The sequence below is a fragment of the Falco cherrug genome, chromosome 11 (genome assembly GCF_023634085.1).
Source record: "Falco cherrug isolate bFalChe1 chromosome 11, bFalChe1.pri, whole genome shotgun sequence".
In the NCBI taxonomy this organism is placed as follows: Eukaryota; Metazoa; Chordata; class Aves; order Falconiformes; family Falconidae; genus Falco; species Falco cherrug.
This window is the reverse complement of record NC_073707.1, coordinates 7,554,856-7,573,796: the sequence shown is the minus strand read 5'-3', so window position 1 is coordinate 7,573,796 and position 18,941 is coordinate 7,554,856. Positions and strand designations below refer to the sequence as shown.

At 55.7% G+C, this 18,941-nt stretch overlaps 2 protein-coding genes across 7 annotated transcripts in view; one reads left to right on the top strand and one right to left on the bottom strand.

The window, feature by feature from the left end:
* Nucleotides 1-5,610, top strand: part of NGEF (neuronal guanine nucleotide exchange factor) — a 51,800-nt gene extending 46,190 nt beyond the window's left edge. Inside the window, exons 15-17 of the mRNA XM_055723218.1 lie at nucleotides 2,500-2,579; nucleotides 3,027-3,131; nucleotides 3,788-5,610. Coding sequence (XP_055579193.1) covers nucleotides 2,500-2,579; nucleotides 3,027-3,131; nucleotides 3,788-3,960 — 358 coding nt within the window. The 3' untranslated portion in view covers nucleotides 3,961-5,610. The remainder of the gene's footprint in view (nucleotides 1-2,499; nucleotides 2,580-3,026; nucleotides 3,132-3,787) is intronic.
* Nucleotides 5,611-6,961: 1,351 nt separating this feature from the next.
* On the bottom strand, nucleotides 6,962-18,882 carry SNORC (secondary ossification center associated regulator of chondrocyte maturation). 6 transcript variants are annotated; one of them, XM_027808960.2, is made up of 5 exons: nucleotides 18,769-18,882; nucleotides 17,039-18,098; nucleotides 16,300-16,444; nucleotides 7,708-7,893; nucleotides 6,962-7,100 (listed from the first exon to the last, which is right to left on the bottom strand). In XM_027808960.2, exons 3-5 carry the CDS (start codon nucleotides 16,370-16,372, stop codon nucleotides 6,991-6,993), a joined length of 369 nt encoding a protein of 122 aa, XP_027664761.1. In that variant the 5' UTR covers nucleotides 16,373-16,444; nucleotides 17,039-18,098; nucleotides 18,769-18,882; the 3' UTR covers nucleotides 6,962-6,990. The 6 variants fall into 6 exon arrangements, with proteins under 6 accessions (XP_027664761.1, XP_027664762.1, XP_027664756.2 ...); XM_027808961.2 differs by having other exon boundaries at nucleotides 17,903-18,098; XM_027808955.2 differs by having other exon boundaries at nucleotides 17,972-18,098.
* Between the last annotated feature and the right edge of the window lie 59 nt (nucleotides 18,883-18,941).

The window sequence follows — 18,941 nt, the reverse complement described above, 5'->3', positions numbered from 1 at the left end:
CTGCAGCTGGGCTGGCCCTACAAGCCCCTCTGCCCAGCATTGCTCTCCCGAAGCCGCTTTTGTCCTCTCCTACGGAAACGCACTAGTGAACTAGGCAGATTTCTCTCCTGTATGGTGTATTTGTAGCATCCAGAGTGAAGAATGGACAGGCACTTTGCACTCTGGGACAGAGAGGTCAGAAACCAGCCCCAGCACAGGAGCTCAACTGATTTACAGCCTGCAGCACATGCAGAAAGAAAAAGCAAGCAGGATGTACACTGCGCACGCTCCAGCAGTTCAGCTGGCTCACTCACCAAGATCGACTGCCTGACCAGGCCTGTGGAGCCAAGTGGCTCCTGCTTGTAGGCAAAGGTGGGAGAAGAGGGCGCTTCCTCAGCGCCTTCCACAGCTGACGCCGATCTTGCACAGCCCTTCTGTTACTCGGGGCCTCCTTGTCTCCCTGGATACAGGTTTTTTTGGCTCACTGATTTTTCACTTCAGGCTCCAGCAAGCTCAGACTGGGCAAATGATTCAGTTGCACTAACACAGACCTGATTGTTTCGGAGCTCGGGGCCCACCTTTCTCATTGACCCAAGCCTTACCAGGCCCACATTTTCTAGGCACAGCATCTGTGCTATCATAGGTGTACACATACCACTAGCTAAACAGCTACAAGGGATGACATGCACCCCCAGCTTGATGCTCCTTTGCTGTTAGTAGGCCAGCATTCAGCATCCACATCCCTTAATGAACACCAGCCGCAGCGGGGACCATGTCCTGCTGCAGCCCCAGGGACTGCACCCTGACCCCCCCAGTGCAGTGCAGCACCAGCGTCAGGAAGACAAACCCTCGGCACAGCGAGCAACTGCACTTTCTCTCCAGCCACGTGACTGCAGCTTTACTGTACTGAAAATAGAGATGTCAGTCACATTATGCAGGGCAAACGCACATTTGACGTCTGTGAGACTTTGCTGTGCAGAGAATGATAAACCAGGCCAGGGTTTGCCTCAGCTCAGGGGAGGCAATTGCAGTTCTGTGCTTTTGCATCCTGTCCCATCTTCTAGATGGCCACAGTGAGCGTGTGATCCAGCACATGGCTTGCCAACAGCTCTTGTGTGCTGAAATGTGATGTAGCAACTGCTGAAGGCTACTGTTCCAGAGCTGCAGGGATGATTGGGGCAGTACTGGCACAAACTAGAAAACTGAAGACTTAGAAGAGCTAAGTGGGTGCCAAACAGAGACTGCTGCATCTGTTCCACAGCTCTTGCAAGCGTTGCCTAGCTCTGAACCCATATAGCAATGATGACCTGCGTGGTGGCAGCTTGCAGCTTCTGCCCTGGGTGGGCTCTGCCAGGAGCTGACAGTACATTTAGCCGTGGCTGGTCTCAGGGGCAGGACTGGAGCGCAGGCAGGCCCCTCGCAGGCTTGAGAGGAGCTGGGGGCTGGGGGCTAGCTCCAAATAGCCCTGCAAGGAGCTGCGTGGAAGGCCAGTCTGCAAACAGAAGCATGGCAAGAGCCTTGGGTTGATGCCTGTGTGCCAGCCCCTCAGTGCACAGGGCCCTCATCCTGCACGTCTTTGTGGTGTGAGGGGCTGCACTCGACCTGCAGCTGCTTTCCCTGGTCCTTAGCTTCACACGTCAGCCTTGAAACACAAGGTATTCTCAGCCCTGCAGATCAGCCTGCCAGCACTTGTCCTTCACATCTCCCTTTTAGGCCTCTCTTCTCCCAGAAGACACTCTGGTGGCTTTAGATGTGTGTCAAGTTCAGGCATTAAAACTACCGTCTGAGAAGGTGGAAGGCTCTGGCTCCCTCGGGGCTGGCAGCACAGCTGGTCCTCCAGGCAGGAGCTGGAGCCTGTGAAGATGAGCTGCCCCATTTCCATGATCCCTCAAGGGAGCGCCAGGCCTGGGGCTTCTCCAGCACCTGGGAAGTCTTCACCCTCTTGCTGCAGGCCCAGGTTTTGCCTAACAGCTTGCTGGATCTGGTGACGTGTTCACACGGGTCTCTCCTCTCATCCTCTGCCAAGTGAGCGGTACCCTTCGTATGCTGCAATGTTTGTCTGCAAGTGAATTAATCAGCTCTGCCCTTTAAGCGTTCCCGTACAGCAGCTGCAGGAATAAATGGTTCCTCTAACTGCTTTTCTCCAGGAAAAACTGTTCCTATTGACCCGGCCCAGCCAGGAGCTGCCTTTGCTGGTTAGAGCTGAGAGAATGCCGGGCCCCCCACCCTGCTGCTGCCTCTCTGAAGCTGTGCTGCTCCCACAAGGGAGATCCTGCTGCTTGTGGGGGCAGCCAGCCTGGTGGCCCTGCAGCATGTGTGACATCCCAACCAGTGTGTGCAAGAGGGAGGCTCAGCATTACTAGTGAGCCCAGGACCCGGGGGGGCGGGGGGGGGCGGGGGGAGGGCAGGCAGGAAAGGGCTGTGAAAGAAGGAATTAGGAGCCCAGGGCTGGCTGGCAGGGGAGCTGGGGTCCCTGTGACTGTCTCGTGCTCACAGCCTTGGTTTGTGTCCCCTATCCAGGAGTGAAATGAAACGCTGGATGATTTCACTGGCCCCAAACCGGAGAACCAAGTTTGTTTCATTTACATCCAGACTTGTTGGTAAGAGACACAGCATGGGAGTCAGGAGCTCTTCACCCTACCCCAGGGCGCCTTATTCTGCCCTGAGCTCAGTCCAGTCCCAGGCCTGGGGCCTCTGCTGAAGCTGAACCCTCTCCCTGGGCTCCCTTTGTGTTTCCACCTTTGATGCCCACTTGTCTCTGGGCCTGGCCCTGACCTTGCTCCCCTCCAACGTGGGCTGGGCTGCACCAGCACTCTCCCTCCCACCAAAGCTGCTCACGGGTGGCACTGTGGTGGTGATGTGCACCTGGCTCCCATGCCCACAGAGATGCTCCCCCAGTCCCTGGGGCACCCCTTGGCCTCTGCAGGGTTTCTTACCAGGCCAGAGGGGCCATTTGCAGAGCCTGCGGTGCTCCGCCCACCCGAGCTGTGCTGTGCAGCGGGCTCCATTCCCGGCCTGGCCCTCACTCTCGCCCTGTTCCCTGGCAGACTGCCCGCAGATCCAGTGTGTCCACCCATACGTGGCCCAGCAGCCAGACGAGCTGTCCTTAGAACTGGCTGACGTCCTCAACATCTTGGACAAGACAGATGATGGTACGGGGGACGGGATGGGGATGGGCCGGGAGTCCGTGTGGAAGCGTGGGCATTGCTCTAGGCAGGCGGCTGCCGAGCAGCCAGGAGGAGCCCTCTGGCTAAGGAGAGACCCTGGCATTAGCGTCACAGCCAAGGGGGCTCACAGCAGGAGGAGGGAGTTACAGCTTCCTCCTAACACCTGGCAAATCCAGGTTGTCCTGAGCTGTGGCAGCATTGACACAGCCACCCTGGCACTAGCTGTCGGCCATGGCAGGGCTGGCATGGCCACCCCAGATGTAACCCAGAGCTATTCTTACCTTGATGATGCTTTGCAGCCACCTGGTCCTGGTGTGTGGTGCACACTTGCAGCTGGTGGACTCTCGCATTGGGTATCTGCTGGGGATCGCTCCTGTAGCATCAGAGGCAGTGGAAGGCACTCAGTGGCAGCAACGCCTGCTTTCTGCTGGCAACCCTTGAGCCAGCTGTCCACACACAATGCTGCTCAGGCGAGCAGGCCTCCTTGGCTAGACTGACAAACTGGGTCCGCCCCAGCACAGGGCTCTGAGCAGCTTCCAGAGAGCACTGCCAGCTCCGCAGGCTCTTCCTAGCACAACCGTCCCAGTACAGGAGCAAGGGCCAGGCCTTCCCCATTTATGCCTGTCTCTGTCTCTGTTCAGGCTGGATATTTGGGGAGCGTCTTCACGACCAGGAGAGGGGCTGGTTCCCCAGTTCTATGGGGGAGGAGATCCTGAACCCCAAAATCCGAGCCCAGAACTTGAAGGAGTGTTTCCGGGTGCACAAGTCGGATGACAGTCAGAGAAGGAAACTGGGCAGCAGAAACCGCCAATGACCGCTGGTGTCACCGAGCGCCTGCAGTGCCTCTGGGAGAGGAGCAGAGGACAGAGACTGGCAGCTGGGAGGATGGGACAGTGGTGCTGTGGGCCACGGTGCAGGACCTGGTGCGCTGGACCAGGAACCTGTCAACTAACAGATTGCAGTTCCTGGGCTTCCCGTGGCACTGATCCTTTCCTGGAGATCAATGCTTCCAGCTGGCTAAAATAACCCCTTTCCAGGTGTTCTGTAAAGCCCCAAAGAGCACGAGCCAAACGGGCACAGCCCAAAGGCCACCGGGTGGCAGCCAGCTGACCCCTGTTCCCCGCGTGCTAGCTGGGGCTGGCTCAGGACACGTGGGGCAGCATGACCGTTGCCCAGTTTGAACACTCCCAGCTCATCGCTACCTTTCAAGTTTGGGGCGCTCCTGAAGCGGCATCTTACGGGGTTGAAACTGAAGCAGAGGAGCTGTTTTACCGCCTCTCACACAGCCCGGCGGCACCAGGCTGGGATAAGCCCCAGGAGCTCCAGCTCCCCAGTCCTGCTGTGAAGCCGCTGGGCCCATTCCCATGGGCAGACCCTCGATCTGCTTCCAGTCAAGCGCTCCAAGATGCTCCATACCAGCCCTGCTCCACCAGCAGCCCAGCCTCGCCAGCCCTGGCCCACATCTCTGACCACCTGATGGCCTCGAAGCACGTCGGGGCCCTGCCCCGTGGCGCACCCGTCTTTCACAGCCAGCATCCCTCCGCAGAGCTGCCGCAGAAGCCTTTCCTGGCTGAGCCGGCACTCACGGTCTCCGCTGCTCCCTGCTGCCGAGGCACAGAGAAAGGTGTCCGTGCCAGCGTGTCCCCGCACACCACCACGTACCACGGGAGCACCAGCAGAGCCAGGCTGCCGTGCAGCAGGCAACTGACCTTACCCCAGGAGCTGTTGTCCCGTGTGCTGTGGGAGGCCCAGCGATCGCTGCCTGCATGCTTGTAACCCGTGCCACCCAGCTGCACGTGCAACCTGCGCGCGCAAACCCCCTGTACAGGCTCACCTCAGTGTATATACGCAAATCCTCTGTCGCCAGCAGAGCCAGATCGTCACTCCTTCCAGCTGTGGCACTGAGCATCGCATGAAGCCCAGGGCGCAGCACCAAAACCAGCCAGGGGACAGGCCCGTAACAGCCGCCTGTTGTTCAACAGTCTCACTCTGAACAGTCCCACACATGGCCGCAGCCGAGGGGCTCTTAGCTACAGGGTGGTCCCGGGCTGCAGCCAGCATCCATCAGGGAAATCAGTTATTTGGCATCTTCCCGTAACGCTGCAAAGAAGGGTCTGCCAGGCGCTGTGCCTGCGCTGCTGTGCGCTCCGACAGTACCGTGGTTGTGCTCAAAAAGGTGACAGAGAGCAGCTGCCTGCCAACGGAGCCACGCACCAGCCATGCGCGGCGCGGAGGAGGGCGGCCATGCCGATGGCAGTGTGGGGAGCAGGCAGGCTGCCGGGGAGCTGCTGGAGGGGGACTGTGGAGCGCTGCGCTGGAGCTGTCCTTGGGCCGCGCGAGGCCCAGGTTACACACGGGGTGTGTGGTGAATAGCCAGACCCAGCCGAAGGAGGGCCGGGGCTGTGGTCAGGGCTGTCCGTACTGTCACCGCAGCCCTGGGACAGCCAGCCCAGTCAGCCCTGCACCGGGGTGTGTGTGTGTGTGTGTGTGTGTGTGTGTGTGTGTGCTGCCACCAGCCCCCAGGGTGAAACCAGTGGGAAGCCGGAGGCTCCTGGCCACCTGCCAGCACCCAGCCCAGAGCTGGGGACCAGGAGGGGACCACAGCCTCCAGCCTGGCGTAGCAGGCTCATTTAACGGGGACACCCCAACTTGCCCCCCCCCAGCAGCACCCCCCAGTCAGCTTTCTGAGTACAACCAAACCCCCAGCTCAGGGCCCAGACCCTGCAGCAGCCACAGGTTTTCTACCACAGAGGAGCTCCAGCTCGAGGAAGTCCTTAAAATTACCTGAGAAATCACCACACCCCAGCTCCTGCAGGTTTGCAGCACAGCAGCTGGCCCAGCGCTGGGACGTCTCCCATAGCATGGAAATGCTCCCTTACCCACCAGGATCAGCCGTTTCGTTAGTGGAGGGACTCACCCAGGTTTCCCAGCGCCAGGATACTGGTTCCTCGCTGCGTTTCTCCAGGCAAAAGGGGCTCGGGACTGCCCTGCAGCGTCCCACCACCCACCAAAGCCCTGGGACTCGCTCTGGCCCCTCTGGCTCTGTTGTGACTTTTTAGGACTCCAAACCCTTGGCACAGGCTGTGCCGTTTTCAGGCACCAAGTGGCATCCAGTGTTATTTCCTCAGACCCAGCCCTGCACGCCTCCGTTCCAGTGGTCTCAAGTGTTGTACAGGGCCAGGCCTGGGGCCCATGAGCATGGGCTGGAGCCCCCCCAGCCCCCACCGGGCTGCCTCAGCAAACTGAGGGGAACTTCTTGTTGTCTCGTTTTTCCGTGTGATGAAATGTAGCTGAGCGAGCCAGCGCCAAAGCAACGCGCGTGCATCTTCTTCCTCCCACCCTGCCGACCGCGTGCCTCCTCCCCAGCCCCCCCGCCGCGGTGCAATTGGCAGGGGGCAGCTGGCCCAAACACAGGGGGTGGAAGTGGGGCTGAACGTGAACATGGGGTGGGGTAGAGACTGGAGAAGTATTGGGGTGGTTGGTTTACACCAACTGAACAACCCTTCGCACAGGCAGCCCTGCAAGGTGATGCCCAGCACCATTACCGCCACCCATGCTACACCAAGAGGGCCGGTGCCCGCTCAGTGCCACAGGTCCCTCCTGCCTGCGGGGGAACGCAGCCAGCTGTGGTCCAGCTGCCAGGGCTGCGTGCACCCAGAGATCCACACGCTAAGAGCAAAGAGCACTCTGGGGTGCAGCTTTGCTGCCCAGGGCAGAGGCTGGGGTGCCCCTTACCACAGCAGCAACGGGATTCCCCCCCAGGGGGCCCGGGGCAGACAGGGAGCGGGAGCAGCTGAGGGCAGGAGACGGGCTGGTTGTGTTACACAAAAATCTTTTATTGAGTTCAGGAGGCCGAGAACTTTCTCAGCGTGATGACGACCAAGGCCACAAGCACAGATGTACCCAGGAGGGAGGCGATGACAATGGCACCGATAGCTCCGGGCCCCAGCGAGCCTGCAGGGACAGAGAATGAGGTGGCATGAGTTCAGCAGAGCCCGTGGGTTCCAGACAGGAGGGGCCACAGGGGTCACCCCCACACCCAGCTCAGCCCCAGCCACTGGGCCACACTCCCACCCCAGAGCCCCCTGCACTGGCCACGGTGGCCCTGTTGCCATATCCCCACGCAGTCGAGGCGTGGTCCTGTGTCCCAGCGGCATCAAGCCTGGGGCAGGGGGCTGAAGCCTCCTTAGCCAGCTCCCAGTGACAAGGACAGCTGCCACACAGCAGGTCTTTGGCACTCAGCGTTCCTGTTGACACCCTCACTGAGGGAGCTGCTGCGAAACCGCATCACAACAGGCATTTGCTGCAGCTCAGGAGCCAGGAGAGGCCCGTGCTGCCCGCTCGAAGGGCTCCAGGCACACCTCCCCTGGGGAGCCCTGCTCGTGCGCGGGGTACCTCCCCTGAGCAGGTGACACGGGTGCTCTTCCCCCCCTGCCAGCAGCAGGCCACCTCTGGTGGCTCCAACACCTCCTGGTGTTGGAGGCGACAGGCCCACACAGAGCGAGGACTGCCCGAGCGCTGCGGCGGTGACCTGCGGGCAGCCCATGGCACAGCCACATACCGTCTCCCGCGTCCAGCCGGTGCAGGTGGGTGGTGTCCTCGGGCTCCAGCTCGGAGGTGTATGGGGGGAAGGCGGTGGTGTCTGAGAGCCGGGCTGTGGTGGTGGCGGCGTCGAAGGGGCCAGCTCCGGAGGGCAGCTCGGGCGGCTCGTTCCAGAGGGTGGGGACGGGGCCCTGCGGGTACTCTGCTGGGAGACAAGCACCCACAGTCACTCACCGGCACGAGCGGCCCCAGCCAGGCTGCTGGTGACAGTTGCAGCTCAGCAGGTCCCTGGGCTCCAGCTGCCTGCCGGGTGCCCCGGGCAGATGGAAGGTGACCCGAGGGCTCAGAAGCCCAGCGGGGCAAGAGTCCTCCTCTGGGAGGGCACCACCGCCACAGGATGCCAACACCTGGAGCAGCCAAAGACAATGCGCTTGCCCCGGGGCAAAAGCAGCCTGCCGCAGGCTTCTGGGAGCTCCCCACCACCCTGTGACCTCCGCTCCTGCATGAGCGGGCCCTGCACGAACCCCCACTGCCAGTTTGCTCCTGGGTGCCCATGGGACCGGGCTGGGAAGGGGCAGTCACATCCCTGCAACAGGCAGAGGCCACCCAGCCACCTGCACCGGCCAGATTCACAGCACCTCAGGGCCTTTCTGTCCTGCATCACGCACCCCCGCAGCGCAGGGTGCATCACCCACCCACCCCCGCAGCGCAGGGTGCCAGCGGCGCTGGCGGTGTGCAGGACGTGGCTCCCCCAGGCAGGAGCCCCAGAGCCTTGGCTTCCCCCTGCCCCAAGATGAAAGCCGGCCAGGCTCTGTTTGATGTTACCGTTCACCTCCTGTTATTTCTTCCCCCTGTGGGGTCGGGGACCAAACCAGAGAGCCTGCCCTGTCTGCGTGTGGCTGAGCCAAGCGCTCCCTCTCAATGCCCGGCTTGTTCAGGTGGGCCCCGGCAGGAGCAGGAGACATTCCACAGCTCCCTGCTGAAACCACTGGGAATGTTGCACTGGGATGGGGAAAAAATGGGAGGTGGGGGGCGGCTAGGAAAATGAACACCATCCAGCACCAGGGCCCAGCTGAAGCGACACGATGGTTATCAGGGCTGGGAAAGTGGGTGTCAGAGGAGCCAGAGCAAGCAGCCTGAGCCTCCTGGGGCAAGGCACAGGGGTATTCCCAGGCACCCTGGCTCTGGCACAGCATCTCTTGGCACACTGGGGCACTCTAAGACTTGGCCCAGGCTCCACCTGGCCCACCAAGAGCAGTGGCAGCAGCACATCTTGGCAGCAGCCGCCCCAGCATTCAGTAGCTGGAGCCCTCCTTGCCTCCCGCAGGCAGCCAGCACCTCGTAGGAGGAGAGCAAGCTGAAGAATCAACGCTAATGGGCTCCGCCACACTGTTTTCCCCGTAGGAGCCCTGCATCAAAAGAAACAGGAGGACCAACACCAAAACACTCACTTTTGCTGCCTGTACAAACCCACCGATAGGGCTCACATCAACGAGCAGTTCCCACCATCCCCGGAGCTATTCGAGGCTGCCTGTGGACTTGGGAACACAACAGCCTTCTGGACTAGTTTTGAAAAGTTCTTTCTACAGCCATAAAAGCTACAGGGTTTTCAGCAAGACAGCTGCCGGGGTTAACCCTGGCCCAGCGAGCAATGACAGAGACCCTGCAGAGCGAGGCCCATGCCAGTTACACCCGCACACCCCGGCCGGCTGGCCCAGCCCAGGGAGCAGCTGGGAGCTGCGGTGAGCACCAACCATCCTCACACGCCTGCTGCATCCGAGGTCACCGCATCGCAGGCAGCATCTCAGCTCCCCAGCAGAGCACACAAGAGCTTTGTGTTCCACAGGGGCTCCCCAGAAACACGTGAGCCCTTCACTGGCACACCCCAGCCTGTTCCACAACACCAACCAGCAAAGCTGGAAACTTGCACCCCATCCAGAGGCTCTTCCAGAAAGTACCATTTCCAGCAGACCGCTCATCCATAAATCCTGTGGTTTAGCTACCAGAGGCCAGAGCAGGAGGGAAATACAGAATTTAGGGGGTGAATGTAGTTGAAACAACAGGGAAAGGAACCAAGCGGAGCTGGGGCTCTAGTTAGCAGCGGTGGCATTAGGAAGCTGTTGGTTTAGGCGCAGACGGAACGTACGTAACACTTTTGAAGCCCCAGTTCCAGGCTGCTTTCGCAAGTGGAGAAACTCCACACAGAAGAGCTACACTCCAGCTACGACCTTCCTAACTGTGTCAACACCAGCCGGGCCAGCACCAACACTGCAGCCGTTCCCATCTGGCAAGAGAACCCCACGCTGGAGGACGCCGTTGTTGCATTTCCCAAGAATGTTTTTCTCTCCAAGCCAAAGGAGCTGGGTGGACCCCTCGCATCTGACCGGGGGAAAGGCGTTAGCTGAGATGATCTGTAACAGATACGGGCACCGTCCAGGGAGGCTGCGGGACCTGGACAGGGTCTTCCCAACTCCCTGTTCTCCAGAGGGCTGAGGCGGAAGCGCTACCCCTTCCAACCATTCTGTAAAGGCTTTTTTTCTAACCAGACCCACAGGTCCCAGAAAGTCTCTCTTGTTCCCGGTGCATCTAATTCCTGAAAAATTTACTGCCGCTCTCTAAGCTCTGTGCCCTGCTTATTTTTGATAGCCAAGTAAAGAGGAAACAGACTAATTTGTTTATGATCTCAGTGAGTTTTAAGACCTGGATAGAGTCCTGGATGGCTTCTAGATCGGTATTTGGTTAATTCCCCTCATCTGATTAAAACACGCTTTCAGTTCACCCTCAGAGAAAGGGCAGAGTGTGCTAAACATGCGCTTTCTGTCCCGAGTTCCTGCGGTTTTACCTCAGCGGCGCTTCAACCAAGGGAAACACAACTCCTTTCAGCTGGCTCTAGCACCTCGCTCACGGGAGCTGCCAGCCCAGCAGCAGCCACGCACACGCATAAAGTGAAATACCCGCATCTGAGCGTCACCAAGAGCCGGGGCTTGCTGCTGCGCCTCCTCTGCGGTTCCTGCACCTTGGTGCTGCTGGAGCAGATGCCCTGCAGCAGGCAGATGGGGCAGGGGGACACAAACCCAAACGCAAGCCCCAGCCCCAGTGAGAGCTGCCGGCAGGCAGGGCACTCCGCAGCACACTGCTGCAGCCCGGCGACGTGCCTGTTTGTAACAGGCGCTGCTCTTTCCAAGACTCACCTTTGATTTTCCCTCCTAAACTAACAGCTCGTGTCCTCACACGCCTCCATTCCTCCCTGTCTGAGAAGCTCAACCACCCACCCAACTATCCCCTCGTATCCAGCCGGTGTCTTTAACAACCAGGAGCCACACCTGCCCCCCCTGCAGCACCCTGACAGAGCAGCTTTAAATGCCACACTCCCACTTCAGTCCTCCAGTAAAAGCAAGACAGGTGAGGGCCAACAGCAGAGCCTGTGCCAAATGCCAAAACCCAGCACACCCCCACACCCCATTAATAAGTGGGTTTTTTTTTTACCCCATTTCCAATTAATTATTTGGAAATATTTATTGGAAATAAATATATATAAAAAATAAAACACCAATTAATATCTCACATGTCTGACTGCCTCTCCCAGTCCCTGTTGGATACAGCCCCACCAGCCAGGCTCCAGGCGCAGGTGTGGCACCCGATCGCGGAGGTGGCTCTGTGCTGCTGCTCTTTGGTGTGACACCTGCAAGTCCCTCTCCCTCCTGGGCCCAGTTTCTCTAAGCAGCAGACCGGGACTCTTAAGGATCATCTGCAAGAGAAGCAGCAGCAGGGTGGCCAGGCTGCCCACACGGTTACTGTCACCCTGACTGCGATGAGGGGAACGCAGTCTGTGTGCAGGGGCCTCCACAGCCCTGGGGCAGGGCACGGCACTTTTGACTTGCAGAAAAAACCCAAACAGCTGCAGCCTCAAGTGAGGGGGTGCAACCAAGGGTTGGAAACCAACTATCAAAGGTGAAGTAGCACATGGTTTTCCTGTTCACCCAAGAACTTTGTAGAAATAACTACCAAGAAACACGCTCAAAACATCATCCATCACAAGACCACATCTTTTAAGATGTTTAACATCTGGGTGAGAGCCATGCATTAGCTGTGCTGGCATCAGCCTCAGGACCAGTAGCCCTATCACCAGGAAAACCCACCCGGTGCACTCAGGTGGTTTGTTTGCCCCTGAGCAACCCACGAGGGGCAGCAGGCGGACACGTGGTGGGGCTACCCAGCTGCTGGCACACACGGGTGATCCCACCACTGCCAAGGCTTCGTGCCTTGGTGCCAGGTGCTCTGAAGGGAGAGAAACCTTGACCCCATGGCACCAACCAGCTCTCCCCAGAGTAAATCCCATCTCAGCACCAGAGCACAGACTGAGAGCAACTGTTGCTCCACAGACTAACAGTGAAATCCACTTGGTAAAAAATACAGTTTGAGAGCGCTTAAGACCTGGAATAATCTTAGTTACTGGGCAGAAACTGAACCTGAAAAAAATGGACTAGAAGTATTCCAGTGTTGTGCAGCGTCAGGTGAAGGATGGCACCTCCTCCTTCCCATGTGCTGACACCTCAGATTGCCTTATTTTAGGGAAATATCTATGCCCCGCTGTGTCTTCTCCCTCTCTCCAGTAAGGGTTAGTTACAACCAAGGCCAAGAAAAGGAAAGAGAACACTGGAGCTCCTACACTATAAAGCAGGGGTCCTCAAACTACAGCCCGCGGGCCAGATACGGCCCCCAGTATTTACAGAACCGCCCGACCCCCACCCCCCGCCAGGGGCTGGGGCGGGGGGGGGGGAAACCAAGCAGCCGCAGATGACTGCCTGCCACTTCACCTGCGCGCCGGCCCCCTGGTTAAAAAGTTTGAGGACCCCTGCTATAAAGTAATACACAGTGAGTTTTCTGAACGATGCAGGGACCCAGCAGGAGTTCAGCGGCATGGGCCGTAGCGAGACCTAGAAGGGATGATGCCAAAGGCAAGTTGATGAAACCACTATTTCCACACTTGGTGAGAAGGTGGGGTGAGCTGCTAGTACAGTGACATGGTAACCAGTGCCCCAGATACGCGGTGGCTGAAGGGTCTTCACAAGCAATTGCTCCTGAGGATGCCAACCCAATCTGAAGGATCTTTCGAGATACCCCCCGAACAACCAGAACCTCTCCACAGACAGGCTGCAAGACCTCAAGGCAGGCAGATGTGGCCACTTAACATCTTCATCCCCGGAGTCTGCTCACCAGTGGCCATACTCTTCCTCGTACAAGCTGGTTTCAGCACCTCATCTTCCTCACTCTCCACCTCACACCCAGTAACCTTAGCTGGAAGTGTCAGTGATTTACACAGAGTGTCGGTGCAGGGCAAGGCTGAGTAGTGATCTACGAAGACTTGCTGTAAGTCTTGATAGACCTGTTGGAACAACCACATCTTTTTAAGAAATTTGCCTGACAAAACCTATTTACTACTTCTCATGTTCTAGTACTTGAACTTTAGAAACTTCCTAATCATCTTTTATCCTCCGGTTGTTGAGAATGAAGACACAAGTTGCTACAGAAAGACTGTCCTTGGGCAAGGTCTTCTCCTGTATGATTTCCTTTAGCACAGCATCTCCTGCTCTGCTGCTTTTTCCCCCTCTATGCACTCTGATGTGCTTTGCAGTGCATTTCCACATGAGCTCAAAACAAGGAAATTCATGACCCTGCAACACAGTTTAGATACCAAATATATACATGATTCAGAAGCAAAAGCCTTGCAAAGGCTTCTTACTGACTTGCACTTCACTTGGAGCATTGAATCATCATATGAATTGAAACTGGCTTTGCTAATAAAAATAAAAAAAATCAATTCTTCACAATCCTCCCGTGCTCCTGGCCTACACACCACTTGGGTTTGGAGAAAGCAGAAGTGGATAAGATTTGGGTGCGCAGGAAAATTCTCGACCTGGCTGTTCCCTGTTGCACCTAGATGATCTAGACAAGGAGGGTTAAAGGCTCAGTGGGTTGTTTCTCCATCTTTGACAAATGGGATATTGTGAAGAGCTCAGTAACTCAGAGAAGTCACGCTTTCTCCAGTCAGAAAGCCCTGACCATGCTGCCCAGGAAACCAGAGTGGCTGGGCAGGAAGCCAGATGAAGGTGCACAACCCACCAGCACCCCAAAAGTGCTCTGACTGCTGCACCCAGATGGGAACCTCCGCTGCCAGCAAGATCCTTCATGTCTCGCTGAACTCCTGAGCACTTACCAGAGGCTTTTGGTCCTAGGTAGCTCTGAGTCCCCACTGTGATAAAATTAAATCCAACGAGGAAGGGAAGACTCATTCTGAATCTGGAGTCTGCGTGGCCAACATCAGCTGCAGCCCTCTCCAGGGCAGGCTCCGCTTCTGCCCACCGTGAAGGGCTTTGCTACGGGAAGTACGAGGTGCTGAGACAGGAGAGCAGGGGCTGGGTGAACTCCGAGGCCGGCAACGGGCTGTCCAGCCCCAGGTGGCTGCAGCGGGCACAGGGCCAGGGCAGGGATGAAAAGAGGCCTTCACGGGGAACACAAAGGGCAGCCTGTGATGGGCGAGTGCTGGGAGCTTGAGTGCAGAGCAGCGTGGAGCGCTGCGGTTCTGATGAATGTTAAACAAACTTGTTTACAGAAAGGCAGGGCTGCATGTGTATGCCTGGAGACCAGAGGGCTGTCTGTGCGCCCTTCCCTTCTTTGTCTGCACAGGGCAGGAAGTTTCCTTTTCTAACGGGGTGAAAAAGCAGAAAAAATTCCACAGTGCACTAACAGCCCCAGTGCTGGGGTAGGTAACTCCACCACTCCTAATGCAGCAGAAACTCATTCTGCTGGGATGGCTTACCCAACAGGCTGGCTGGTTCCCTCGGGTCCTGCACTGACGTAGCCGAGAACAACAAACTTCTCAGAGGCCTCTAAAACGCCACAGGGAAAGCACGGAGTCTGTCCTATACCCCAGGATCCAAACGTTCACATTCATCAGTACAAAGCTCTACAAGAGCTACTGGCCTCACTGCCCGAGCGCAAGGCACCCAGTAAAGGAACCAACTGGGAGTATTTCACAGGAGCAAAGTGACACAGAGAGGCAGTGACAGGTACAAACCATAGCTGCAACACCAAGCCGAGAGCAAGTACAGGTGAAGTTGGCAAGGCAGGGGGCAGAGCAAATGTGCACCAGCTGCTGGAAACTTCAGGTAGTGCAGAAGAAAATCCTAGCTCAGAGCGGAGCAAGTAAAAATTTTCAGTGGCAATTAATCACTTTCTGCAGAGTGAAATACTGTTAAGAACAGACCTTACCTGGTTGTGGGAAAGAGCACTGCCACCGCTTCTGGGAGCATGAGCAAGCTACAGACTGAAACTGCACAGTGTTCCACTATATTAAAACCAAAGGTCAGGGTTTGAGAAGGAAAACATCCACTTTTCAGTGCTCGTTTCTTAGTTACTTTAAAGGTTTCCTGGCAAGAAAAAGTGTCCTGCAAGGGAGGATCCGTGGGGGGAAATACCAGCTACAGTTTTGCACCCACAGACGTTTGAGCTAGGCACAGTAATAAATTCCCCTACCCGTACGAAAGCTCCTTTGAAAAGAAGTAATTTCAACTGCTAGACAGTTGGCCAGGATCTCCCTGCTAGGCAAGATGCTCAGAACAAACTGGGAGTGAACTGTGATCCAGCCTTTCTCCAGGTCTTGGAAGGCAGGACAGGAATTCAGGAAAACAAGCGCTGTGTTCTGGCCCATTATCCGGCCCGTGCCACCCCTCAGCCTCTCCACTCACAGAGGCTCTGAGGGACCAGCTCCCCACCGCAGCCCCCACCCACATGCTGAGCCCGTCTCTGGGGTCGGTTGGAAGCCTGTTTTCCCTCATTTGTAGCACCCACCCCAGACCAGGCAGCCTTCAAGCCCACCGTGCCCGCGGCTCCCCTCGCCCAGCGCTGCCATTATAATAAAGGGATTTCTAACCAGCTCCTTAAAACGTGGTGCCCCACAGAGCGGGCGCCTCGCTGACCCTGAGCCCCATCACCTCCCTGAACTCGAGCCTGAGCCACCACGCACCGTCCCAGTGCCGCCGGCTCCCAGCACAGCTCAGGCACACGCAGCTTTTGACCGAGCTGAACGTTTCCAGAGCGCTTCCCTGTTCCTTACAGCAGCTGCTGTGAAGCGCTCTGCTGTAGCAGAAAGCATAGAAGGAACCAGAAACTGGCACACACGCTTTAGCCAGAGAAAAATGTTTCTTTTCAGAACTGTAACTTCTTCCTGCCATCAAAAGCTGACAGCCAGATGGCCCTGCCAGCTGCTGAGCGCTCCATCCACCGCTGACTGATCTGTCTACTGATCTACTGCCACTAACGCTCATGTAGGTGCTACTGCTCTTCTGCTTAGGAAAAATTATGAAGGATTTCCTCAGTTTTCTCCATTTTCCCCAACAGAAACTTGGTCTCAGGGTGGAGAATGTATTCTTACTCGCCACCAGCCACCGATCCCAAAGCTAGTTTCCATTAATCAATTATAATTCAATAAATACATAGGGATATTTTTTAAGGAAGGGAGAGGAGATATTGCAAGGAGAGGAAAGAGAGAGGCAGGTTAGTAAAAGATCTCCCAGGCTTTTGGGCTATGAAGGCAAACAGAGCTCCTTACCTGCCAGCACAGCAGGAACCAAGGTGCCGCACAGCATTAGCAGGACCAGGTGAAGGACTCTGTGGCAGGTCATGGCTTCCCTCAGGAAAAGCGTCAGCAGGAATTCTTAAAGCTCTTCAAAGTACGATACAACTTGGAAATTTCACTGGTGTAATAAAAATTTTGTCCGGTTGGGTCAAAAAAAAAAAACCCAAAAAACACACCACCAAAAGAATTTCCTTCACAACAGCAAGTGGACAGAGCGAGTGCAAAGCCCAGCACTCTCTCCCTCACAGAGCACACCTCCTCCCAGGCAGCTCCACCCTCTCAAATTTGTGCCTAAAACCCCACAGGCAGCCCAGCCCAGCCGTTAGGCATCCGTCACCCTGCCAGGCCAGCGCACACACCAGCAGTTGTTGGCGAGCCCTTCCCAGAGGACGCGGGGATGCTCCTGGAATGCCTTCCTCCGTCCAGCCAAGAACACAGGAGCCATTGGGGCAGCTAACCCCCAAACCAGGCAGCCCGTGCCAGGGCCCCGCTCCTCGGTGGGCAGGGTGGTGGGGCTTTTGCCAGGGTGGGCACCGCAAAGAACAAGGGCCTCAAACTTTGTGAGGCCAAAACGCTCTGAAACAGCGCCAGAGCGGCCCCACGGCACCCCTGCTTTCTGGGTGCAGTACTCAGAGCCAGATCGGGAGCAGTGTGCGGTCTCCGCTGGCAGAACCGCCCGTTAAGATCTTGTGAGTCTTCCAAGGCGAGTCACCTTTGTCAGGCAAGGCCAGCATCCTCCTCGGATCCAACCTGCACACCCCCTGCCTCCTCCTGCAACCTCTGCCACTCTGTCCCTTCCCTCCAAGTGGGCTCGTGAAAAGTTCCCAGCAGAGAAAACCGAGGCTTGTTTCAGGTCACATTTGCACCAACAAGAGACTTGGGAAAGGATGAAGCGTTTAAAGGTGGGAACACTCCAGCTTACTGTCAGAGGACAGAAGAACTTAATTAGGATATTTTTTTTTTTAAGTTAACGTGAGGGTGAAATACTTCACCGTTTGCATTCAGAAAAAGGTGTAATCAAGTATATAAACACCCCCAACGTCAGTTCCTTACACTCTGAAAATACGACACGAGTAGTTTTGTCCTGAATTTCAGATTTTTCTGCTAAAAGTTCTCTTTGGTTTTTGGCTTCCTCTGACAGGCAGATACAACTCAGGTGCCCTTTTAAATCATTCTGCTTGCTGCTTTGCAAAAGAATTTGCCTGGCTGCCAGGGGAAGCAGGAAAAATGAAGGAAAAACGAAGAGGGCTGAGCACCATCCCTGCAATGAAATGGCAAGTGAGGAAGCACCCTGCTGGAATGCGCTCAGAAGAAACCTCAGACATCTCTAACACCAAACTTGACATCATCCGTCAAACTTGGATCAAAGCCCCATCAGCCTTCCCGGTTCACATTCTGTCTGAGAAGAACCCGGAAGTGCATAAATATGTAAAAAATAAATAAAAAAGCTGTAGCTCCTATTTTTCCCCCATCGCTATTGATCCAAATGACCTTCACTATAGAAACGGGCCCTGTCTGTCACAGAAGGCGACACGGCAGTCACCTGAGCACGCAACTGAACACACCAGTATCTTACCTTTGTACTAAACACAGAAGCCAGAATATTAAAATATTAAGAACAACATCTTCCCCACTGGTCCGTTACCTACAGACTCTCAGAAGCCAAGCAAGGTCCTCAGGATTCGACAAATTATTGCACATTTTCCCTGCTTGCATTTCTGCATTTTCATTCAGCGATCGATGAATTGTTCCTTTCCTGCTCCCCAGCTGAGCTGGAAATTAACAGGGTTTTGCTTATTTGTTACACAGTATGGAGTAGTCCAAAATTAGCTTGTAGAAATTAGATCATATCATTAAAAAACAGAAAGTACTTATGAACCAGACATTATGCACTAAAAAAAAAGTTATTAAAACAAACTCAAATTATCAGCCTAAACATGTACTGTTCTCTCCAAGACACCAGCTAAACACGATGCAAAGCTATTGTGTAAGTTAGCTCTTAAGAGTATACTGACTTCATATGCTTTGCAGTCATATGAATGGCAGAAAGACATTTACCATTGACTTTTACTGGGATTTTCCACACAAAAACAACCAGCAAGTAGGAAAAAAAAAAAAGGAAAATAAGATTTTGTCTAAAAAGGGAAGCCTACAAGTTGTCCATGTGGACTTTACGCTGAGGGGAGAAATAAAACCTTTCATTTAGGGAAGGGAACTGGACTGGGTGGGGTGGTTACCAACTGGCAAAAAAGGGCTCCATGGCCGAGTGTTTGTATTAACAGAAAACCAGCCGCAGCTTGATCTCTCCTGCATAAACAACACAAGCATGAATGCACGTGTTTTGGGGGGCTGGAAATTAAAGCTTTCTTGTCAGAATTTTCCAATCTCAACTTACTGGTGTTTATTTTTGAACTCTAAAATTATCAAGTAGAAAAAACCCACCGGTATTCCTCACCAGGGAAGAAATAAAGCAGCAGTTGTTGTTCCACATCCTGTGTATTTGCTTGTTGTTGCTTGATGAAAACTGATGCAAGTCGAGTTTTGGGTCAGTTTTAGCACCAGGAATTATCTCAAAACTCAGCTTTGACAAAAAGCAAGCAGAAAGTTTTCTCTCA